The following is a 26,218-nucleotide window of genomic DNA, read 5'->3' as shown; positions in this document are numbered from 1 at the left end:
AAAGTGAAAAGTTACAACTGAAGGGGGTACAGCAAGACCGAGGCCAGTTCCTCACACTAGTGTATAGAGTAGAGGCCAGTTCCTCATGCTAGTGTATAGAGTAGAGGCCAGTTCCTCACGCTAGTGTATAGAGTAGAGGTTAGTTCCTCATGCTAGTGTATAGAATAGAGGTCAGTTCCTCACACTAGTGTATAGAATAGAGGTCAGTTCCTCATGCTAGTGTATAGAGTAGAGGTTAGTTCCTCACACTAGTATATAGAATAGAGGCTAGTTCCTCACACTAGTGTATAGAATAGAGGTCAGTTCCTCATGCTAGTGTATAGAATAGAGGTCAGTTCCTCATGCTAGTGTATAGAATAGAGGCTAGTTCCTCACACTAGTGTATAGAATAGAGGTCAGTTCCTCATGCTAGTGTATAGAATAGAGGTCAGTTCCTCATGCTAGTGTATAGAGTAGAGGCCAGTTCCTCACACTAGTGTATAGAATAGAGGCTAGTTCCTCACACTAGTGTATAGAATAGAGGCTAGTTCCTCACACACTAGTGTATAGAATAGAGGCTAGTTCCTCACGCTAGCATGTATAGTACCGTTAACTCCTGGTTTTGTAAATGCTCTCCACAGCAGTTGACACTGGGCCATTGCTTGTCACATAGCCCTGGCTGGCCTCAAACTCCGTATTTAGCCAAGATGATTCCTGAGCCCTCTACTTCAGCCTCCCATGTGCTGGGATCAAACATGCATTACCACACCAGAACCCAGACAGTGAGCCTTTTAAACTCTATGAGCAATATGGATCGCTACCACAAATTTATTTTGGGTTTTCCTTCTGTGAACAAAGCTATTAGCTCACAAACCACAAAATAAAAAATAAAAAATAAATGAAAACTGGTAGCTGGGATCCACCGTAGAACGTTTGCCTAACACACATAAGGGGCCAGGGCTACAACCCAGCATGGTCTTAAAGAAAGCAAAAACAGATAGGATGATGCAAGTCTCTAGTCTCAACTACCAGGGAGGCAAGTACTTGATTTGGGGGCAAGCCCTGAGTAGGCCCAGAATTTGGCAACTGGTGGTACATACCTCCAAAAGTAACACACAACATGCACTGTCCTGCACATGGGGCTCTTAACTATGGAAGACCCTGAAGCTTATTTTCATTTAATTAACGTTGTCCAATTCGGTTTCAACGGTTATGCATTATATTTCCTTGTAAGAATGGACCTAAGAGAGGCAAGCAGATTTCTGAGTTCGAGGCCAGCCAGGGCTACACAGAGAAACCCTGCCTCAAAAAAAAAAAAAAGAGAGACTGAACCTAAGTTCAGTGAGCACCCGAATAATAGAAACTTTTGGCTGTTCCCGTCTTTCTTACGGTTACCTAGCAATCCTGCAATGAACAGGCTTCTAGGAAAAATGCCTTCCAGGCAGAGCCCATGTCTAGAGTCCTGGGATAATACCAGGACTCTCCTTCAACCCAGATAAATTTAGTGCCCATCACTGCTTTGAACTGACTTCAGACCCAGAGCAGGCCCATGACACTGCATCAGTGTCTGGACTAAGATCATGGCTGCAGCAGTAACTACAAGCCCAGAGGAGACAAGGCAGTGTGTTATCAAGACACACCTGCACAGCACACAGACATTTCCTATCATGACCCCAATTCTAGCTACTTCTAATGCCCAACACTGGGCTGGATATGGGGCCACCTGTAATACAGACCTTTCCAAAAGCAGAATCAAGTGGATCTGTGAATTTTAGGCTAGCCAAGCATGCACGATGATACTGTCCCACAAAATACAAACAACAAAAGTCCACTCAATACTGGGTAGAGCTGAGTTGAAGTGCCTTTCTACCCAAGAAAAGTGAGAGGTCATTCCAGCACTGCCCGCTGGGCCGGACGGCCGCAGGACTCACCTGCTTGCAGGAGGAGACTTGTAATTCTTGTTTGTATAGATTTCCTCTAAACTAAACTCCTTCTTCTTTAATCTGCGAAAAGAAGAAACAATCCTCAATCCTGCTGTCACTGTCTCACACATACACATTCAAGTAGAAAAGAGAAAAACTGTTCATCCCATTTCTGGCCACTAGAGCTGCGGAAACCACTCTGGCCCTAGCACAGTAGGAAAGTATCTACTATGGCTTCACAGCAGCGGTGTCCTGTGCCAGGGTGCCTTCCTCTTCTTCATTTAGGGTTCTCTGAGACAAGGTCCCAGTAGGCAGCGCAGTCAAGACTCCTGCCTCCTCGGAAGGCTGGGGTTACATGCCCGAGCCTGCACCCAGATGCTCTCCCTCCATTAGCAGTGCTGGGTCTTGTGAACGCTGGGCAGGCCCTCTGCCACGAGTCCAGCCACATACTCGCTTTTATTCTTCTTGGCTTAGAAATGAGAAGCTTTAGTGGCCGGCAAGAATTTAATGAACACAATAAACCTTTATTGGTTGAGTTGGTTGGTTTTATTCATTCACTCATTCATTTATTTATAAGACACGGCTTCTCTGTGTAGCTCTGGCTGTCCTGGAACTCCCTCTGTAGACCAGGCTGCCTCCTGAGTATACTGGAAGTATACTCCTGAGTATAATGGTCTACACCACCATACCTAACCCCTGGGTTTATTTAAGTATGTGGGTGTTCTGCCTACATGTGTATCCATGCACTACATGTCAGAAGTCAGAAGAGGGTGATGGCCCTGGAACAGAAGCTACAGGTGTGAGCCACCATGCAGATGCTGACAACTGAAGCCACGTCCTCTGCAAGAACACCCGGTGCTCTTAACAATTCTGTCATCTCTCCAGCCTCTCCAGGTTTTTTGTTTTTTTTTCTTTTCAGACAGGGTGTCTCTATATAGCCCTGGCTGTGCTGGAACTCCCTATGTAGATCAGGCTGGCTTTTCTAAACTTACTATTTATTTTACTGCACAGACTAGGGACAACCTTGGATGACATCCTTGGGAACACTGCCCACCTCTTTTCAGAACTCAGCTCCGCTCATGGACTAGGCGAGAACACCAGTCGAGCCCGTGAGCCCCAAGCTCTTCAGTTTAGGAATTCTAAGCTTGTATCACCAGAGCTGGCATATTTAATCTGGGTTCTGGGTTCAGGTCTTTTGCTTACCTCAACCTGGGATTATAAATGTCTTTTTTAGCAATGACCTGACCATTGTCTAGAAGTACTGGCTTACCCAGTCACTACTAAAGTACACATTGCTCACATCTAGGTCTAGACAATCATGAGTAAAACTGATGCAAATGTGTGTGAAGATTTTTTTCAGTATATACATTTCCAACTTGTGGATAAAATCTAATGAATATAAAGTGGTGGAGCAGCCAAGCGGTGGTGGTGCATGCCTGTAATCCCAGCACTCTGGGAGGCAGAGGCAGGCAGATTTCTGAGTTCGAGGCCAGTCTGGTCTACAGATGAGTTCCAGGACAGCCAGGGCTATACAGAGAAACCCTGTCTCGAAAAAACCCATAATCAAAAAAAAAAAAAGTAGTGGAGCATGCCTTTAATCTCAGCACTGGGGGAGGCAGGCAGAGACAGGTAGATCTCTGAGTTCAAGGCCAGCCTGGTCTACAAAGCTAGTCATAGGGCTATACACAGAGAAGCCCTATCTTGAAAAACCACACAAACAAATACCCTAACTGAATGCTGTAATGTATGGTCAGAACATATTTACTTAACTGCATGCTCACCGGTAACAAATCTGAGCTCCTGCCGCTCTGTGCCCAGTGACACTGCTGCTGTGCTTTCATTAGCTATTCTAACAGGCGTGCGGCAGTATGCCCTTGTTTAATGTGTAAATCCACGATGATACAACACTGGGCGGCCTTTTAGGTGTCTGTTTCCTCCTTTTAACAAGATCTAAGTTCAGGAAGTTTGCCCATTTTTGAACTGGGTTGTTCATTTCTTACTGAGTTTAAGAGGCTGTGGTGCATGGATGCACAGGTGAGTGGTATGGACTCCCCGGCCATGCGATGAAGACCCAGGTCTGATCCTAAGTACCACTGGACAGAGGGAGGGGAGGAGCTGTATATTTTGGATAATAGTCCTCACTATATTAAATTGGAAATATATTTTGCTTCTATTTTATTATACCTTGTAGTCTTCTAATTTTCTACCTATCGACCTCCTACCTACCAACCAGCCTATTTATCTATCAAGCAATCAACCAGCCAGACCAGGCTACGCAGTTAAGAGGTTGATTGATTCTGAGCTAACTTGTACATGGGATCCAGTTCTATATGTGACAACCCAGCACCGCTTGTTAGAAAGATTCGTTTCCCCCGAGTGGCTGTGGGGCTCTTGTTGGAATCAACTGACTTTAGATGTTTACATCCAGGCGCTTACTGTGTCACCTCAGAAATCGATCCTTCAGCTACTTCTGCACTGTCGTGACATTGTAGCTTCATACAGTTTTTATAGTAAAAAAATCCCAAAAGCTTGACATCTGCCATTAAACTTGTTTTTTCAAAGACAGTCTCAGCTGACCTTAAACTCTGCTTCAGTGTCTAGAGAACTGGGATTACAGGCATGTACCAGTACCATGCTTGGCCATTTCAACTATTTTAAATATAACTACTTTTGGTATGTGTGCGGTCTAAGCACATGGGCTGTGTGGTACATGCTAATGCCTATGCTGCAGAAGCTCTGTGTCTGCTCACCCTGCGCCCTGCAGACGAGGCTTCTCAGGGTGAGGCGACTGGCCATTCACAGCACTCCGCTCTTCCACGGCTTGGGTTTAATTCCCAGCACAAACATGGTAGCTCACAGCTATCTAACTCCAGTTCCTAGAGACTGGATGCCTTCTTCTGTTCTCTGCAGACCTTATACATGGATTGTACACATACATACACAAGGCTATACAGACATAATTAAAAAAAAAAAAAACAGCTGGGCATGGTGGCGCAGGCCGGTAATCCCAGCACTTGGGAGGCAGAGGCAGGCGGATTTCTGAGTTCGAGGCCAGTCTAGTCTACAGAGTGAGTTCCAGGACAGCCAGGGCTACACAGAGAAACCCTCTCTCGAAAAGAAAAAAAAAAAAAAACAAAAAATCTCAATCTGCAATACTGCCCTAATCCACGGTGTTACCACCCAGCCAGCCCCTATGTCCAAAAGTTTACAATGTCCACAATTCTCATTAGCACTCAAGCTGACCACTGCCAACCTGATGGGTGGTCTGGAAGCGAGATCTGGTGATGAATGCTTGCTGGTTCCTACCACAGGGTTCATATGGGCAAGCTATGCAGACCCCACCTTTCCCCTCAGTGCTGGCCATTAGCGCTAGCTAGCATCGCCACTATCTGCTACTGAGGCACTGACGACTTCCCTAGATAGTTACCATTAATTCTGCTTTCAGTTCATCCAGGATCTCCAACGGTGCCTCAGACCTTACCCTCCAGGGGCAAATAGACTCACTGATGACAGGAGAGATGGCCTTTGTATCTTCCTCACAGAGAAATGTTGCTTTCACGTCAACCAACAACTCCAGACAGATTTCCAAAAACTTAAGAAACTGCTCAGTTCTCTGCCCAGTGGATCACTGATAGTCCATTTTGGAATTGTACACTATCCCTCTCAATCCCCTTCTCCTCCATTTCTTTCTTTTTTTTTTTTTTTTTTGGTTTGGTTTTTTGGAGACAGGGTTTCTCTGTACAGCCCTGGCTGTCCTGGAACTCACTCGTAGACCAGGCTGGCCTCGAACTCAGAAATCCACCTGCCTCTGCCTCCCAGAGTGCTGGGATTACAGGCGTGTGCCACCACTGCCTGGCTTCCTCCATTTCTTTTTTAAAAAAACATCTTTTTTATATATGAGTACACTGTAGCTGTCTTCAGACACACCAGAAGAGGGCATCAGATCCCATTACAAATGGTTATGAGCCACCATGTGGTTGCTGGGAATTGAACTCAGGACCTCTGGAAGAGTAGCCAGTGCTCTTAACCACTGAGCCAACTCTCCAGTCGTCTCCTTCATTTCTTAATGGAGGCATCCTGCCTTATAAACTTCTTGTCTATATCTCTTCAACAATAGATTCAAAAGATTCCTAACCAGAATTTTAATCAATTGCTATTACAGGATAACTAGCCCCTAGCTACAGAGCCAGACGCCTTCAACTCCCAATTATTCCCTGGAGATAAAGATCAAGTTTGCCGCAAGGACTTCAACAACCACATTCAGCAGATAGTAGTCTAATGATAAACAGAAAAGGGGGGAATGCAAACCCCTCATTGTGCAAGTGGCATGCTATGCCCACCCAGACCATAGTGGCTATAGCCATCATTTTCAACCCCCTCCAGATGCAGACGAACAAGCTCTGTCCTGCAGAGAAAAAAAATGCCCATGGTCAGGCCACAGAATCCTACCAACCCCAGGCCACCCTGAAAAGGCCCCCTAACCCAGACCCCCTATATAAAGCCTGATTACTGCTCAGTTCTTTGCTGCTTTCTACCCAAGCAGAGGCAGTCATTCTCTCGGGTCATTCCCAGTAAATCTTTTCTGTGAGGTTTGCTGTGAGGTGTGACTCTGGACTTTCCTACCAGAGATGTAACACACCAGCAATCAACCTTAGCTCCTTGTACATGCCAGACTATCCCAGAGCTACATTCTAATTGTGTGAACTTTCTAACCTCCAAAGATGAATAACAGACTATATAAGACAAAATATAACGGGCGAACAGCAAAAAACACCGGAACAAAACTTTCAGAATGTAACACAGAAACCAAAGGAGAGGAGGAACAAGGCATAGCTTAGCAGCACATTATCTGTGCAGTCGCACAAGGCCCTGCCTTTGACAACACTGCAATAAACAAACCCCTCCTGTACCACGAAGGAAGCACTGAACATAGGAGCTGGGAAAGGCTGCTGCTCTATGGACCAACACCTGCCTAGCATGCGCAGACAGCCTGTGTTCTATCCCATCCAGCATACAACAAAACCACTCTAATACCTGGCTCCATCTCCCTGGTGGCTTTTACATGTGCCTTACTGCATGACTCAGGTTTTGGGCCATCTGTATTCCCTGAAATGTTTACCACATTCTCTATTGGTTCCTACAACCTGAGGCTTTTCAGATTTGATCACTGCCTCTTACTTCCATGGTAGAACTGTATCTCCATTTATTCATTCATTCATTCATTCATTCATTCATTCATTCATTCATTCATTCATTCATTTATTTATTTGACTGTTATTAACAAAAGTTAACATCCCTTTAATACTTTTTTTTGGTTTTGATTTGAAACGGAGTACTACTATTTAGTCCAGGCTATCCTCAAACTCACAAACCTGCTTCAGTTCTCCCAAGAACCTGCATTACTATTACATGCCTCCCTACGCAGCTTCTTTTAAATTAAAAATCGTTTGTTGTTATTGTTGCTAAAACAGAACTTCTAAGTGAAGTTAGCAACATCTCTTCTGTGGACATGAAGACGGAAGACTTGTGGTTAGTTGGTATCATGATGCCCTGCAAGGGCCACCGACTTCCAGATCTACAAGCCATTGGAGAAATGTGCTAGATCAGTGCTAAACCTATGGGTCTAATGCTCCATCAAGGGTCAAACGATCCTTTCACAGGGGTCATCCTAAATAACATTACGTTATGATTTATAACGTTAGCAAAATTACAATTATAAAGTAGCAATGAAATAATTTATAGTTAGGGATCACCACACATGACAAACTGTTAGCCACTGCATTAGGAAAGCTAAAGCACTGTGCTAGATACCGCCTCAATTCTCAGGCAAACCTTTAAGGCCATGACACCTATGGAAATGTACGACCACAGATCTGTGGTGCACAGATCTACTGTAGTCCTTTTGAGGGGACCAGCTACGGTCAGTTGCTTTCCACTGAAGAATGGATTTGCATCCTTCCTAAGAATGTATGGTCTGTGACAATTCTCCCTTTAGAGGATCATGTCTTTTAATTAATTTGTAATTATTACATGTGTGTAATGTGTGCAAGGGCATGTGTGGTTATGGGCATGCACCTGAAGGTCAGAGAACAATTTTACGTAGTCAGTTTTCTCCTTCCATCTTAACATGGGTTCCAGGAGTCAAGTCATCGGCGTTGCCCGTCAAACACTACCCACTGGGCCACCTCACTCATCCAGGAGTTCATGTCTTTTCCCATTTGTTTCTATTTTATTTATTTCTATCAATATGCCTGAGCGTATGCATATATACCATAAACATGCAGGACCCTGTGGAGCCCAGCAGAAGGCATCAGACACTCTAGAGCTTGAGTTACAGGTAATTGTGAGCCCCCACATGGTGTTGGGAATGCCACCTGGGACCACGGGAAGAGCAGCCCCTGCTCTGACTGCTTTGCTAGTCCCCTATTTAATTTTTGAGGCAGTGATTCATAAAACACAGCCTGGCCTTGAACTTGGTACATACCCCAGGCTGGCATCAAATGCCTACCCTCTATCACTGAAGTGCTAGGATTATTAAGCATGAACCAATACATCCAGCCCATTTATATTTTTGTATCCCTAAGAGAATACATAAATATCCCTCTACTCTAAATAAATTACAGAGGGAAAAATCATTCAGCTTTGAAATATCTTAAATTAAAGAATTAGCTACAAATTGGGAAAGCAGGACCTATCACAGACAATTGACAATAGAATTGGGTTTTTTTTTTTTTTTTTGGATTTGGTTTTTTAGAGACAGGGTTTCTCTGTGTAGCCCTGGCTGTCCTGGAACTCACTCTGTAGACCAGGCTGGCCTTGAAATCAGAAATCCACCTGCCTCTGCCTCCCAGAGTGCTGGGATTACAGGCGTGAGCCACCACCGCCCGGCCTAGAATTATGTTTTTTTTTTTTTTTTTTTAAATCCTTGAGCATCCTTATGAAGTGGGACGTGGGACACAGACCTCCTCCCATATACAGATCACAATTATAAATTCACCCCCAAAATGCAACGCCATCCCTGCTGCAGCAAACACACAGCATCATTATGTACTCACGCTGTGTCTGTACTGAGGTCCTGTGTCAAGGACATAAAACAGTGAGAGGCTGTGTGGTTCCACACTTCTAAAGTCTCAACAGAAACTAAATGTAATTAACAGAAGTTAAATGAAGGTTAAGGTTGTTTTTTCAGGTCCTGTTAGGAACTGGGAAAGTCTTGGGACATTTTTTGTGGAATCACAACTTCCCAATTTGAGAAAGCCCACAGGTTAGGATTCCAGCCATGGATATTTCTTGAGGCTACACCCCCATCATTTAGCAGCGGCTACGTTCCATGGGTTCTGGCTACAGAGCTGACATCCTTGGAAACCGGCTGATGCAGTTGGGCTGTCAGAGATGGTGCAGATGTGAGCTGGAATCCACCTCAAACACTCAGATGATGGCATCGTTCCCACAAGCTGCTGCTAGGGCCCCAGATAGATGACACCAATATCATAAACAGTTTTGGAGCAGAACACCCACAACATGCAGATATATTTCCTGCCAAAGCCAGAGTCATTGCACGTCATCCTTGCTTGTGTCCTAGGAGATAGGGGCACTTAACACTCTGTATTAAAGTAGGATGCCAGGCGGCAGACAATGGAGTTAGGAACCAAGGTCTATACAGTGAATTCATGATCCTCAAGGTTTAGTAGCACAAGAGACCCCGTCGTCCTTTTCCTGGTGGAGCTTTACTGTGTCAAGGCTGGCAGAAGTTAAAACCTCCTCACTTAAATGGCTGGCTATCTTGTGGATGGGAACTGAGGACACTAATACAGTTCATACACATCATCTTCATCCAGATCCATATGCGCTTAGGTGGGGGTGGCCAAGATGTTGCCAGTACAGCCCAAGCCGCATGACCTCTTTCTCATGACCATCATCAGTTTAGAGCACTGGTTGCTCTTGCAAAGGACCATGTTTGATTCCCAGAAAGTATGTAACCAATCCATCTGTACACTGCAACCAATGTACAAATCCATTTCTGGGGCACCTGACACTCTCTTATGACCTGTTTGGATACTAGGCATGCTTGTATATATATATATAGATATATGCAGGCAAAACCTAAATACATATAAAACAAATAAATTAAGAAAAAAAATAAAGAACGGTTACACAGAGTCATCTTGCTCTGCCAAATACAAGCAGTAGAACAACAGCTGGCAGACCCCGTAATCAGCACAGGGGCCAAGCTCCTCCCACACAGGCCTGCAGCCAAGGACAGACTTGCAGATCTTGCAATCGCTCCTGGTGGTTCAGACGCAGATTCCATGGCTGGCAGTGTGGGATCCAGGCTGCCCAGGTCCAGGTGTGCTGGGATGCAGCTCATGTGCACCAGGGAGCCCATCATCACTCAGCAGATGCAGGGAGAGGAGGTGTCGGTGCACTGTTCTGTCAGGGCATGAGGTGAAGTCACTAAACAACCAACCCTGGGCACTGTAACTGGAACTTCAGCCTAGGGTTGCCAGCCTTTCCTGGTAGCTAAGAATCCAGACTGTACATCCACAAAAGTTCCACAAAAGAGGCTGAACTTCCCAGAGTTCTTCCTTTTTACTCACTGCCAGGGTTTGGAGAGGGTACTGTTCTTTATTGTTGTCCTGGCTGTCGGGGAGGGAGAAACATAGATGTTCATGTTTGGTCTGCATCTACTTAATGTTTTTGTTGTTGTTGTTGTTTTTTGAAACAGCGTCTATTTAGTCCTGGAACTCACAATGTAGACAGGCCAGCCTTGAACTCACATGAATTTCCCTAACTGACTCTAGAGTGCTGGGACTAAAGGCACGTGCTACTGTGCCCAACAATGTGCATTTATTTCATGCCCAATTTTCTGTAGCTCTTGCCATACACGTTGTGCCACGTCAGCTTCCCTAGGTCCAGTGGCACGTATCTAGTACTCTGCTCCCCTGGAGATGTTCAGTGATCAAGAAGCAACTCTCGATGCATTAATGCATCGTTCTCTGCAAGTTTCCGTAGATGTAGTAAGAATGCAGGACTCCTTTCCGACCTCTAACCCAGGTTCCAGTACCAACTACGTGGTCTGTGTACCCTACTGGCCCTAGCACTGTGTTGTGAGAACGGCACACATCACTTTTCTTGTGAAGCTGGGTTCCCACTGTGGTGCCCAAGCTGGCCTTCTGTTCCCGCACTGAAACAGTCCAGCTGCCTCACTTCCCGAGCAGGATCAACCACACCGTGTGCTGCTGTACTTGACTGACACTTTGTCTCTCCAAAGTGGCAACTTTAAAATATGTGTATTTTTAAATTGTATATGTGTTTCTGAGTATTTGTATATGAATGACATGTATGCAGGAGGTCAGAGGAAGCATTTGGTCCCTTTAAATTGGAGTCACAGATGGTTGTAGGCCACCATATGGGTGCTAGGAACTGAACCTCTCAGTGTTGAGATTAAAAGGATGTACCACTGTCTGTTCCAGGCCACAGCAATAATTTCTTATACTATTTGTTTTTTTAAATTTCATACAAACCTAGACATAATCAGGAAGAGACACTATTTATTGATAAAGTGCCTCTAGACGACTGGCCTGTAGACAGGCCAGTACATGCACACGCAAACACACACACACACACACACACACACACACACACACACACACACACACAACCTACCTCTAAAGCATAGATAGGGTCTCACTGCATCCTTGATTGCTGTTACTAAGTAGACCACGATGGCCTCCCAATTGCCAAGATTAAAGATGTGCCTTACCACCCCATTCTTTTAAATGGATGTTCTATAATCATTTAACTACATTTGTGTTTTCCTTCTTGTTTTGTTTTATTTTGTTTGAGAGAAGGTTTCTCTGTGTGTAGCCCTGGCTGTTCTAAAACTCTCACTCTGTAGAACAGGCTGGCCTTGAACTCATCAATCCACCTACTTCTGCCTCCCCAGTTCAGGGATTAAATGGGTGCGACACCACCGCCTGGATCTTACACTGTGATTTTCACTTTCTTTTGTTCTGTTCATAACCAGGGTGTCACTGTGCATCTCTGGCTGACATGGGACTTACAACATAGACTTTTCTGGCCTTTGAACTCACTCACCATCCAACTGCCTCTGCCTCCTGAGTTCTAGGATTAAAGACAAACCGAGATCTTATTCCTCATTTTTGATGCAAGGTCTCCCTATTGTTTCTATGCTAAGTCAGCAAGCTTCTGGTGAATTATTCCATCCCTGAGGCCCACCTTGCAGATGAGAAACTGTATTCAGCTTTCTATTAAAAATAAACATATATACACCTGGTTTGACTTCTCCCACTTTTGTTTTTGTTTTTGCTTTTAGGTTTTTTCGAGACAGGAACTCACTCTGTAGACCAGGCTGGCCTCAAACTCAGAAATCCACCTGCCTCTGCCTCCCAAGTACTAGGATTAAAGGCGTGCACCACCACTGCCTGGTGGCTTCCCCCACTTTTAAGAGAAAGGTCTCAAATGTGCAGGCCAAGCATGCCTGGAATTCACTGTCCTGCCACAGGTTCCAGAGTGTTGGGATTATAAACCTGTGCCTCTGCACCCTAATGTAATCTTTTCATTTTGTGTTTTGTAGAGACAGGATCGAATACAGCCCCGGCTGATCCAAAGTCCCTATGAAAGATAAGTTAGCCTTTTCTTATCCTTCCGCCTCCAGCTTCTAAACACCAGGGTTACTGGTGTATGCCACCAAGCTTGACCCCAAAACTTCTTTATTTTTATGCAGTTTATGTAATTTTTAAAAGATTTTATTTCATTTAATTATATATATATGATATATATCATATATATAATATATGATATATATCATATATATGATATATGTATATATAATATATAGAATATATATATGATGAGTACATGATATGATATATATATGATATGATATATATGTGTATATATATATATATATATATATATATATATATGTATGTATGTATGTATGTATGATGAGTACACTGTTGCTGTCTTCAGACACACCAAAAGAGGACATCAGATCGCATTACAGATGGATGTGGGTCACCATGTGGTTGCTGGGAATTGAACTCAGGACCTCTGGAAAGGCAGTCAGTGTTCTTAACCACTGAGACATTTCTCCCTGCCCTATGCAGTTTTTTAGCTTTTATATTATGACTTACAAATTTTTATTATAGTTAGCCCATTCCAAACAGAAGTTTCCTATGGTTTCGTCAAACATTCCTAAGTTTACACTAAAATCTGATTAGTAGAGATTATGATTAGGATAAGGCATATAGATACAACTTCATTATTCTTAAAATGGCTCCTATCCCAATAGCAATTAATAGCACAGATTCCCACCACTGACCTGAGAAGACACCTTCACTATACTCTAAATCACCCTGTAAACTGGTATTCATTCTCAATTTTCTATTTTACCAATACATGTATTTATGCTCTGGCTAACTTTTGAGACTTTATATTTCAAATCTCTGAGATTAGTATTCTTATTTCATTTCTTTTAAAAACTTTCTCTTAGCTGGACACAGTGGCAAATGGTTTTAGTCCGAGCACTCAGGAGGCAGAAGCAGGGGACTCGCTTCAAGTTCATAGGCTGCTTAGTCTACAGAGCAAGTTCTAGGACAGCCAGGGCTACACAGATATCTTGTCTCAAAGAAACCCACAAAACAATTTTTTCTTGGTTATTACTGTTTTATGTTTTACACAGCATTGCATCAGAACACACACATTTTATTTATTCAAATTTTTTCAATAATTTTGTTTTAAAGATTACTTTTATTTTATGTATATAAACATTTGTCTGCATGTAAAACAGTGGAGAATACAGAAATAATTTCACACATCTACTGCGGTCAAACAATTTTTAACACAATTGACATGGGCACACAGTGTAGAAAGGGAAGTATCTTTAAGCAGAGCTGGGAAAATTGATTTCATGTGTAAATAAATCAAATTTGTCTTTTTTCATATGTAAGACTCAACTCAAAATAGACTGAGAGCCTAAACAGGGATAGAGGTTGATAATGGAGCACTTTTCCTGGAAGGGTCTGGGACTGATTCCTGAACCACAACAGACCCTCCTCCTAACCACGTGGGAGCCAGTCTTCTCCTAGGCTGCGTTCTGAATAAGAGGCAGAACTGTAGGCTCCTCCTGCACCATGGCGGGGACACTGCCATGCTTCCCACCATGATAATGGACTGAGCCTCTGAACCATAAGCCAGCTCCAAGTGAATGTTGACCTTATGAGAGTTGCTGTGGTCATGGTGTCTGTACTCAGCAGTAAACCCTGACTAAGACATATACCAAACTGTATTTTCTTCTGGTAGGATTTTATTTTTTATTCACCCTTTTACATTAATTGCATTTTTAACTTTTCATCATTGAGAATTTTATTTTGCCTTTTCTCTTTTAAAGTTTTTCCTTTACTCTTTGCTCCCTAACATCCCATGTTTCCCCCGCCTTTAAGTGGGTTCTCTATTCACTCCTTGGCTGTCTCCTCCTTTCCTCTTAACACTCTGCTGTTCCCACACTTAGTGCACAGGGTCCCAGCATGCTCCACAGTAGCTCTGACATTTCAGTTGCATGGGTGTTAATGATGCATTACTGGATGACGGGATTTTAAATCCCTCTGCACCTCATACAGTGTGGCTGGCATTATTGTTGCTACAACACTTTGGGTTCTCTTTGATGACTGGTACTGCTGACTAAACCTTAAAGAGCAGGCTGCTCACTAAGATACCTTGCAAACTAGAGGCTTATAAACTGACAGATATACAAACTTCAAAACAAAACTGGAAGAAATACAAAATAGCGAGACAACATGACTCATCCAAAAGATCAAACTCTTTGGTTACTGAATTCAAAGTTACTCGTGTGGTTAAAATGCCAAATGAAAACTTCAAACATTTTCCAGCAAAAATCAGCAATGGAATGAATTAGCAGTGAAAGCACCCGTTACAAAGCTTGATAACCTGAGTTCGATTCCCATGCTCCACATAGTAGAAAGATAGAAGCAACCTGCAAAACCTGTCCTTTGACCTCCACACATAACCGGTACTGTACACATTTGGGCCCAGTCATGAGCACTCTTGCACATATGCATCAAAACACACACACACACACACACACACACACACATTAATAGTAATAACAACAAAATCAGCAGTATGGATCAAAAAGCTGATAACACTGAAGAAAAACTCAGCAAAGAGATTAACTTAAAAATAGCAGGCGGCTTTGAATTCCAGAACTAAAGTGGTAGAGGTAGGCATATCACTATGGGCCTGACCTAAATAGTGGATTTCAGGTCATCCGAAGCTTCACAGTGAGACTCTGTCTCAGAATACAGTAAACAGGGAAGAACTGGAGAAATGGTTCAGGGGTTAGAAACATTTGCCACTCTTGTAGAGACCTAGGCTCATTTCACAGAATCCACAAAGGTTCAAACTGCCTGTTCCAGGGGATTTGACACTCTGTTCCGGTACCCAAGAGCTCCTGTGTGTGCACTCTCCTCACATACCCACACACATGACCATAAAAAGTGAGGCTTTTTAAAGAAGAGAGCTCGCTAGCGAGAAGTTGGCAAGGAAAAGTTCAATGAATCAAATAATAAACAGTATGACAGCATTAATAACAGGCTTTGGATTTGGCTTTTTTGAGACAGGGTTTCTCTGTGTAGCACTGGCTGTCCTGGAACTCACTCTGTAGACCAGGCTGGCCTCGAACTCAGAAATCCGTCTGCCTCTGCCTCCCAGAGCGCTGGGATTACAGACGTGCACCACCACTGCCCAGCTTTAATAACAGGCTTAACCAAGCAGAGGAAAGCTTACTAGGGAGGGGGGCGGGGAGAAGGTATAAGACAGCAATATTCAATCATCAACAAGAAAACAAAAAACAAAACCAAGGCACTTGGTGGCACAGGCTATTAACCCTAGCCCTCAGGAGGCAAACTGAGGTGGATCTCTGTGAGTTTGAAGGCAACCTGGTCTACAAACTGAGTTCCAGGACAACCAAGGCTATATGGAGAAACTGTCTCTAAAAACCAAGCTACAAATAAAAACCCACAAACCAATCAACAAACAACAACCCCCCCAATAACAAAAGCAAACATGACCACAATGTTCAAGAACTCTGTGATACAATTAAGAAACAAACTCAAGAATCTATGTGATAAAAGGGTGGGTGGGTGGGGAACCCCACTTAAAGTATCCAAAAGTTCATCAATGAAAACACAACATAATCTGCCCAAAAATAAAGAGATTTTGAAATACAAGAGGCATTTAGAACTCCAAATAGACCCAACCAGAGAAAAACCTCTCTGGTGCTATTAACACATCATAGTCAAGATGTTAAAACTACAAAGTCAAAAGGCTGAAAAGATTGCTCAGTGGTTAGGAGCACCGGTTGCTCTTGCAGAGGACCCAGGTTTGATTCCGAGCACCCACATGTCAAGTCAATCCATCTGGAACTCCAGCCCTAGGAGACCCTGAGCTCTCTTCTGGCCTCCATGGATAACATGCACACAACACATATAGTGCACAAACACATGAAGACAAAACATCCACATAAATAAAACATCTTTTTCATTTGTTTTCATTTTTGAGACAGGCTTTCTCTGTGTAGACTTAGCTGTCCTGAAGCTCAGTTTGTAGAATAGGCTGGCCTCTAATTCAGATATCCACTTGCTTCAGCATCCTGAGTCCTGGGATTAAAGGCATGTGCCACCAATGCCCAGCTAAAATCCTTTGATCTAATTTCTTTTTATAATCTATGATCAGAATGACTTTTCCCCCCCAAGAAAAGGTTTCTTTGGCTATCCTGGAACTTGCTCTGTACACCAGGCAGGCCTTGACCTCACAGAGACCCTCCTACCTCTGCTCTCTGAGTGTATGTGCCACTGTCACCCAGCTGAAAACAATGTTTTAAAGGATGGAAACTGAAAAAAAAAATTAACAAAGGAAACCCTGGTCCATCTGCCCAGGAAGTAACCCATCTCTCCCAAACTCCAGGAAGCAATGACAGCCACTCCATACAGGAGTGCACTGCATAGAGGAGATGAGAAAGACATGTGGACTGTCTGCTGGGCCCGACTGCTAAAAGCAGAGAACCCAAAGCCCTTCCTGACACCACACGACACTCCACGAGGTGCTCTGACTCCACCTGGCTCATAGCAGCCAAATACCTATCTCTTCTAGACAGCCAAGGATAGGGGGATTGTAGAAGAGGGATCACCACCAATGGAGACCAATAACCTTCTTCTTAAATGTCCACAGGACCAAACTAGGCCACTTGCTCCCAGAATGGCCAACGATGGACTGGCAGATCATGCCCAATAGGCTTGGGCACCCTAATTACATACACCTCTCCTGAGTGTCATAAGTGGTTTCCAGTGTCCTTGTTAAACTTTGCTGGGACATTGGGTCAGCCAGCTTGAACTGCAAAATTCAGTCTATAAAAGGACTCAGAAATCAGGAGAATTGCTTGTGTTCCACCATGTTCTAAGGAAAGGGTGTAAGAGGAAAGAAAGACTTTCTCCAAGACCCAGGTAAGAAGCGTGACGACAGCAAACGGAGGAAGAGGCAGTATCCATTCCAGTGAAAGGGTGGACGGCAGCACAATGGGGAGAGAACACCAAAACTAAAAAATAAAATCTTTTACGGGAAACAAAACAAGAAGGCAGTGTGATGCACACCTATAATCCCAGCACTCAGGAGGCAGAGGCAGGAGAATCTCTGTGAATTCAAGGCCAGACTGGTCTACAGAGATAGTTCCAGAACAACCAAACAACCAGAAACAAAACAAAACAAAGGACAACAAATGCAGTGAGAATGTGAGGAAAGGAGAATCTTATGCACTGCTTATCAAAGGGCCAACTCCTGTAGCAAACATGGGTATCAGTGTGCAAGTTTTCCAAAACACTGAAACAGAAATGCCATATGTCAAGGCTGGAGAGACGGCTTGGTTGTTAGGAGCACGGCTGCTCTTCCAGAGAATCCAGTCAGCTCACAGCTCTCTGCAACTCTAGTTCTAGGGGATCTGGCACCCTCACACAGACATGCAAGCAAACCACCCATGCAGATAAAAATAAATCTTAACAGAAAAAAAAAAAAGGAATGCCATATGTCCAATTGGGAATGCCATATGTCCGACTGTAGGACTTTCAGATCCATGCATGCGTCAACACACCACCAAAATTAGTACATGTATATGAAAAAAAGAAAGAAAAAGAAACAGGATCATCAGGGGGATGAGATCTTGGGAAAATCAGGAAACAGTGTGGGTAACACAAGATGAAAACGGAAGCAGGGGCTTCCTGGAGTAGGGGAACCTCCAGGGTGTACAAGGTACAGGGAGGGGGGCAAGCACGAAGAAAATGAAGAAAGGAATATATAAAGATGCCATGGTAAGACATCATGTATACAGATTCAAGAAGAACAAGGAGAAAGGCTTTTATAGCATTAAAAAAAAAAAAAGAAAAATTCTGCCTGCAGGTGATGTGGCAGCCTCCTTTAATCCCAGCACAGAGACAGGCGATCTCTGAGTTAGAGACAAGCATGGACTTATGGCAGCATGAGTTCAGGACAGCCAGAGGTACACAGAGAAACCCTGTCTCAAAAAAAACAAAAGAAAAATATAAAAAAACACAAAACCAAACAACAGAGCAAAGTGAAACAAACAAGCCTTTGTGTTCCCACTAAGGCTTTGAGATCAGAAGCACACGGCGGGAAGGAAAGCCACATTGAAACCTACTTTCTATTGGCCATGGGGTGCATGAGATATGCAAAGCGTGCGTTTATAGAGGTGACACAAAGGAAGAGTCAGTAAAGGACGTGACAGCAGAGAAGGCTCAAAGGCTTCCCCTCACAAAGCCTTCTCCAGTACAGAAAGACGAGGGAGCGAGAGAGAATATATATTTTAAGATAATGCTATTTACTTGTAATCTCAGCATTTAGAGGCTAAGACAGAAGGATGATGGGTTCAAGGCCAACCTGGGCTATATAGTGAGAACAGGCTTTGGCAAGCACTGTTCTCCCTGAGCACTTACTTGGCCCACAGACAGACTCTTAGAGTTCAAGAGGTTAATTGATTTAACTTACTTAAGGGAACCAATGAAAACTATACCAGAACACTGCACATAAACCAGAAGGGTGAAAACTGAAGGTGACCTTGAACTCTTCCCTCCTATCCACCTCCGGATTGCTGGGATCACAGGAGTACACTACACTGCCCAACTTCAAAAGTATATTGGGGAGATATGGCTCAGAAGTTAAAAATACCATAACACAAATCCATCTTCAGTTCCAGGAGATCCAATGCCATGAAAGTGACCTTCAAGGGTACCAGGCACAATACAAATAAAACCAATACACGAAAATGAAATGTTTTAAATAAACTGGGTTTTTTTGGTTTGTGTGTGTGACTTTTTGTTTTAAGTTGTTGTAACTCTGCACTTGTGCGCTGCCCCTGCCCCGCTTCTCCTCTGAGAGAGAACCTTCCCCAGGTAGCTCTGCAGCCGCCATGTCCCCAAGGCTGGTCTGAACGAGAACCTAACTTGGCCTCTCAAATCTCAAAGGCTCAGTTCCGACTGGGGTTTAAGCTAGAATTATGCACATAATATCCAGCATAAGAAGAACAGTAAAAATGACTAATGTATTGGAAATCTTGTACATAATTATATAGCCATATAACCATGAATTCTTGGGATAAATTGCCAGAAGTAAGAACACAGCTGAGTATGTGGCGGCGGCTTTGAGGACAAGTATGCTTAGCCCAGCACTTTTCCCAGACAGAGAACCCAGTCTGCATCAGAGAAGCTCACCTTTTGGGCCGAGGCAGGCCCATGGGGGTAAGGTTGGGATCTGGTTTAGGAATGGTTTTCCGGATTCGGATCTGTGAGACTTTCTTTGGTCTCTTCTCTGGCTCAGCCTGTTTTTAAAGGTTAAGAACAAAGATAGTCAAGATGTGAGACTTCTAAATAAAGCTGCTACACTCAAACACTGCTCCCTCAGTTTACAGACAAGCCTAAAAAGGAGCTAAAGACACGTATCCCCTTCCTACCCTTGCTTCATTTTTTGTCATTGCCCCTTCATATATTAAAACAGAGTTGAAAGGTTTATCAAGTTATTACCAAGAGATAATCAACTGAAAGTGTTCAATCAGTGGAGATGGGCGATGTTGTAAACCCGAAGGACACGATCATTTATTCATCTTTCAATGCACAAAGGCTCTTAGGGCCAAGTCTCTTTATAAACTCTTTAATGCTGTTGCTGAGAAAACGGGCCTGACAAGCAGTACAGACAACTAGGCTCTGCATGGAACGGGAGAGCTGGCAGCCAGCGAGGAGAAAACAGAAGGGCCCCATCTCTGAGACAAACCAAGCCCATGCAGAGCCACGTATCATCTCCTACCTCAGTGCTCAGACCCTGAGCCAAGGCTGCTGAGTAAAGGCTGTACCTACCATGTGATGGGGTCAATGGGAACCCCGACACCACCTCCACCTGACACCCTGGTACTCTGCATTTACCTCGTTCTGCTGTGCAGGGCTGCTCTGTGGTCGGGGGCAAGTTGCTGACACAACATCCAACTCATCAAACCCAGGAACTGGGAGCTCAGAGGCCGAGAGCAGGAGCGTGCTGACAGCGGGTTCTGTCACCAAGCAAGACTTTGGCACCAAGGCAGGAAACACACGCTCTAGCCTAGCACCATGGAGACAGAATGAAGACAAAACCTGTATGAGGTTTGCTCTCTACTTCTGGCGGACTTGTTTGTTTGTTTGCTTGTTTTTGAGTCAGGGTTTCTCTGTGGAGCCACAGCTGCCCTGGAACTTAACTGTGAGAACCAGGCTGGCCTCGAAGTCACAGAGATCCACCTGCCTCTGAGTGCTGGGATTAAAGGAATGCGCCACCACTGCCTGGCAGCAAGCAGGCATTTTATTTAGATTTCTTTTTTAAAGTAACTTGGTAAGCACACAGGTTAAGATTCTTTAAAAAATGTAAAGATAAGGACTAGTCAAATGACTCCACATGCAGGTCTTGCTGTGGTCCTGGGGTGTACATGTGCATGTTGAGGCCAGGACAAGGTCCTTCCTCAGCTGTCCCAGCCACCTTCTTTTTGGCCTAGATCTCACCCAGTAGCCTAGCCTGGCTGGCTAGTAAGCCTCAGAACCTGCCTATCTCTGCCTACCTAAGCGCTAGAATTGCAAGTGTGCCACCATGACTGGTTTTCTCTGTGGGCTGCGGGGGATGAAACCCATGCCCTCAGGCTTGCAAAGCAGACAGTTTACCATTGTGGCCTCATCCCAGCCTATGTGATCTCTTGAACATACAGATTAGAATGGGTGATATTTTTTCTGTCCAGGAATGACATTTTCAGTCAACCTGTTTCCTAGTCATTTTTAGACTAACCTGGGTCTACACATATGTAAAATTACAAGAATGTGGTCAATCCATTTCAGTGTACAGGGCAGTTTTATAAAGAAATGTGTAAGTAAGTGAAGACTGGTGAGAAGATAGTAGTGAATGAACAGATGAACCAACCCCACTCAGGGACCAGGACCCAGGCTGGTGCAGGACCTCAGACACCTTGAGATACTTACAAGCTGGTTAGTGATTTCCTTTTTAAGTAAAGGGTTCTGATTACACAAGCCTAGTCCTCATTATTTGATATAGAGCATTACTCAGAGATATTTGAGACCTATAAACCTGAGTAAGAGTAGTGAGACCAGGTCAGAGTTGTGCCATGCCTAGCCCATGCTATCAACAAACACTAGAATAAATGTATTCTCCTCTTGCACTTCTCACACTCACCCATCCACACTTGAGGCCTGTGTGCCAAGGCTTACCTCAGGTAACAACTGTTGGTGCCGTGGACAGCTTCCATGCCTGGAAGAGGCACATTTGGTATGGTGGTGTGGCTGAAGTAAAGCACAAAGACAAAGCAGCAAGTTAAGGGAGTGGGACAAGAGCAAAGGTCTTATGTTACTGCAGGTCCTGGCACATGATGGAGGCCAAGAATAAGCACCTCCCACCGTGCCACTGCGCTCATGGGTTCACTGGGATGGAAGCAGGCTAACAGGAAGAGTGTTCCTAATAGAGAAAGGTATAAAGAAAAGAAAGGACAGTAAGAGAGAGGCCTGGAACAAGAATGATGTTAGGGCTTATACCTTTAAATTGACTTGGTAAGCACACATTAGGATTCTTTGAAAAGTTTCAGGATGAGGACTAGTAAGATGGCTCCTCATGTAGAAGGTCTTGCTGCCATGCCCGACCACCTGAGGTCAAACTCTGGAACTCACAGGGTGGAGGAAGAGATGGAGTCCCCAAAAATTTATTGACCAACCTTCCTTTATGTGCTTATCATGACACATGTATACTTCATACATGCACACACATACAACAGATGGTTTTTAAAAATTAGACATAAAAGTATCTTACTCGTAAAAGAACCAAACACAACATAACAAAGTTCCTGGATAAGCAACCCCTATACCAGGGAGGATATACGGCGGAATGATGATGAGTTCAAGATCATGCTAAGACACACATGGAGTTTGAGGCCAGTCTGAACTACATGAGACCCTACCTCCAAAATAAGGGGGGCGGGGGCGGGGAGAGTAGGGGGAAAGGTAAGATGGCTCAGCAGGTAAAGACACACACACTGACAATGCAAGGTGACAGCCTGAGTTTAATTCCTGGGCCCCACATAGAGTGAAAAGAAAAAAACAACTCCAAAGTTGTCCTCTAACTACACACACACACACACACACACACACACACACACACACACACACGCACGCACGCACGCACGCACGCACACGCGCACGCGCATCATGGCACAAGTCTACTCCATCCCCCCCTGAAAAAAAAAAAACAAACCCCAAACATGCAAACAAGAAAGTATAATGAAAATATAAAATAAAGACCTTAAACTGTTTAGGTCTATATTAATTGTTAAAATAAATTTTGCCTTTTGGGACTGGAGAGATGGCTCAGTGGTTAAAAGCACTGGCTGGTCTTCCAGAGGACCAAGGTTCAATTCCTAGCACTCACATGGCAGCTCGCAATTATCTGCAACTCTAGGGCATCTGATACTTTCTTCCAATCTGCGTGGGCACTAAGTACACGGTGTCCATACACACATGCAGGTGAAACAGGAAGACATGTAAAAAGTAAGGAGGCTGGAGAAATGGCTCGGCATTTGAGAGCACTGCTTACTCTTGTCCAGGACCTAGGCTCAGTTCCTGGTACCCACTCGGAGGCTCACAACCATCCTTAATCCAGTTCCAAGGGTTCCATCACACTCTTGTGACTTCCTTGGGCACCAGGCATATATGTGTCACATAGACGTCAGGCAAAATACTCATAGAAGAAAATTAAAAAAAAAAAAATTAGAAAAAAATGTTACAGCTGGGCGGTGGTGGCATACTCCTGTAATCCCAGCACTTGGGAGGCAGAGGCAGGCGGATTAGGCCAGCCTGGTCTATAGAATGACGACTATACAGAGAAACCCTGTCTCGAAAAACCAAAAAAAAAAAAAAAAAAAAAAAAAAAAAAAAGTTACTGCCCAGTGTACACAAGCACAACCACACACCTAAAGCACAGCTGATTTCATCCCTCTACCCATGGCTTACAGATATGCTCATGTAGATGCTGGGAACATTCTGTGCCTTTCAGATAAGACTGGCACCAAAATTCTACCGACTTTAGAACAGAGCATACTTTATTAACATGGAGCTTGTATCATAACCCTAAATCTCATCTCCTCCCTGAAAATTAGCAATTTGTTAAACAGCTAGGAAAAATTTCTCAAATGTTGAGAACAGATTAAGATCTTAGGTGAAGAGTCTCAGTAAGAGGACAGATACTGGAAAAGGCAGGTCAAAACAGGATTTAAGAGCCCCTGTGTCTAGTTCTAGTTCAGTGGAAATCCCAAGCAACCAAGGGATTAGGTTAGAAAAAAATCTTCAAGTGCTCAGTGCAGTGACACAAACCTGTGGTCCCAGCTACTCAGGAAAAGAACAACAGAGCACAGACTTTGAGGTCAGCCTAAGTAATAGAACTTGTCTCAAAAATAAATTAGATCAAAACACTGGGGGCTAGACTGTATAGTGAGATCCTATCTTTAAGAGAAAAAAAAAGGTCTGGAGGGTGGCTCAGTGGTTAAGAGCACTGACTGCTCTTCCAGGGTCCTGAGTTCAGTTCCCAGCAACCACATGGTGGCTCACAACCATCTTTAATGGGATTCGATGCCCTCTTCTGGTGTGTCTGAAGATAGCTACACTGCATACTCATATACATGAATATTTAAAATAATATAAAATAATATAAAAAAATAATAAATGAATATTTAAAAAAAAAGAACTAGGCAGTGGTGGCGCACACCTTTAATCCTAATACCTGGGAGGTAGAGACAGGTGTATCTCGGAGTTCGAGGCCTACGTGGTCTACAGAGTTCTAGGATGGCCAGGGCTACACAGAAACCCTGTCTCAAGGACAACAATGACAACGACAACAACAACAACAACAACAGGAAAAAAAAACAAAAGAAAAAGAGGTAAAGAGAAAAAGAAAGAAGAAAGAAAAGGAAAAAGGTATATATAGAATGTAAGAAGCAAAAATAATGTAAGGAATTATGAAAAACCAAATGAGACAGAGTTCTGAAAGAGAAAAGAGCCCTAGACTCACATCCTGAATACTAACACAGCATCCAAGAATATAGCAGTGAAGTGGTCAAGCCTATAATCCTTGAACCTGGAAGGTGGAGCAGGGTCAGGAGCTGAAGCCCAACATAGGGAGCTGGAGGCCATCATAAGCTACAAGACAGACAGAGAAAGAGTGGGGAGGAAGGAAACACAAAACAGTTGAAAGCTCTGTGCCATAAGCTATAGCACAGAACAGTTACAACAATTTACAGAGGCAGACCAAAGTACCAGATAATATATGAAGTATGCCATCATTTGACACAATTGATCCCTTTTATTTTTACGGTATACTTTCTTATTTTGTACATATGTGTGAACTCACCATGTGTGTAGCGTGGCATGCGTATGGAGGTCAAAGGACAAATTGTCATTTTTCTCCTCCCACTTCATGCGTTCTAAGAATATAAACCAGGTCATCGATCGGGCTTGGTGGCTTACTCACTGAAACATCTTGCCAGGAAGCACCCCATTCTTTCATTTGTCATTTTATTTATTTACAAATTTAATTAAAATTATTTACAGATTTAATAGTTTTGTATAGCTGCAGTGGTGGTGCACACCTTTAATCCAAGCACTCAGGAGGCAGAGGCAGAGGCAGAGGCAGAGGCAGGGGATCTGAGTTCAAGAGCAGCCTGGTCTGCAGAGATAGTTCTAGCACAGCCAGGGCTACATAGAGAAACCTGTCTCAAACACCCCCCCCCCACACACACACACACACAACCAAACTGGGGTCCTCTTAACTGCTGAGTATCTTTCTTGTCCCTTTAATGTGTTCTTGAGACATTTCAGCCCTTACCCCAAACTGGTCTTAAATTTCAATCAGAATTAGAATTTCAACTGTAGCAATAGCTAAGAACAAATTAAAAGTGACAGAATTAAGTTGGCCAGTCCTTTAGTCCCAGATCTCTAGAGGCAGATCTCAGTAGGCCAGCCTGGTCTACAGAGCAAGTGCCAAGACAGGCAAGGTTAACAGAGAAACCCTATCTGGAAAAATAAAACAAAACAGCAGAGTTTCTGTTCATATAAAGAATCTCAGTAGAAATATTTATCTAACACAATTCCTTGAGGACTGTTTTAGTGTAGGGATTGATTTCAGCATCTTAACTTGTGCTAAGCATACACTCTACATAAACTATATCTCACCTAAAAACTCTTAAAAAAATGGGAAATTTTAAATCTTAGGTTCCCTAGGAGGGTGACTCTAGCTAAGACTCCTAGTTGTGGGGGATTCTGGAGCCTGAAATGGCCATCTCTGAAAGCTAGGCAGGACTCCAGTGGAGGAATAAAAACACCCACCTACCCATAAAACCTTCAACCAAAATTTGTCCTGCTATAAATGCAGGAACAAAGATGGAACAGAGACTGAAGGAATAGCAAACCAATGACTGGCCCAACTGAAGACTCATCCCCATGGACAAGAACCAATCCCTGACACTATTAATGATACTCTGTTACACTTGCAGAAGGGAGCTTAGCATAACTGTTCTCTGAGAGGTTACACCTAGCAACTGACTGAAACAGATGCAGAGACCCACAGCCAAACACTAGAAGGAGCTCAGGGAGTTTTGTGGAAGAGTTGGGGGAAGGATTCAGGGACCCAAAGGGGACAGGAACTCC

At 43.7% G+C, this 26,218-nt stretch overlaps 1 protein-coding gene across 4 annotated transcripts in view; it reads right to left on the bottom strand.

Annotated features, from left to right (window-relative positions):
- The window catches only part of Prr14l (proline rich 14 like), a 63,461-nt gene that overhangs the window by 4,616 nt on the left and 32,627 nt on the right, over nucleotides 1–26,218 (bottom strand). For 2 of the 4 annotated variants that reach the window (XM_052199576.1, XM_052199575.1), the window contains 4 exons: nucleotides 21,743–21,814; nucleotides 20,426–20,597; nucleotides 19,721–19,827; nucleotides 1,911–1,982 (listed from right to left, as the gene is read on the bottom strand). In XM_052199576.1, coding sequence (XP_052055536.1) covers nucleotides 1,911–1,982; nucleotides 19,721–19,827; nucleotides 20,426–20,597; nucleotides 21,743–21,814 — 423 coding nt within the window. Of the gene's footprint in view, nucleotides 1–1,079; nucleotides 1,221–1,910; nucleotides 1,983–8,956; nucleotides 10,542–19,720; nucleotides 19,828–20,425; nucleotides 20,598–21,742; nucleotides 21,815–26,218 lie in introns of those variants that run through there. The other 2 variants (XR_007980300.1, XR_007980299.1) reach the window with 2 other exon arrangements.

The sequence above is a fragment of the Apodemus sylvaticus genome, chromosome 11, assembly GCF_947179515.1.
Source record: "Apodemus sylvaticus chromosome 11, mApoSyl1.1, whole genome shotgun sequence".
In the NCBI taxonomy this organism is placed as follows: domain Eukaryota; kingdom Metazoa; phylum Chordata; class Mammalia; order Rodentia; family Muridae; genus Apodemus; species Apodemus sylvaticus.
Note: the sequence above shows the minus strand (reverse complement) of the source record. Positions and strands in the feature narration are given on the sequence as shown.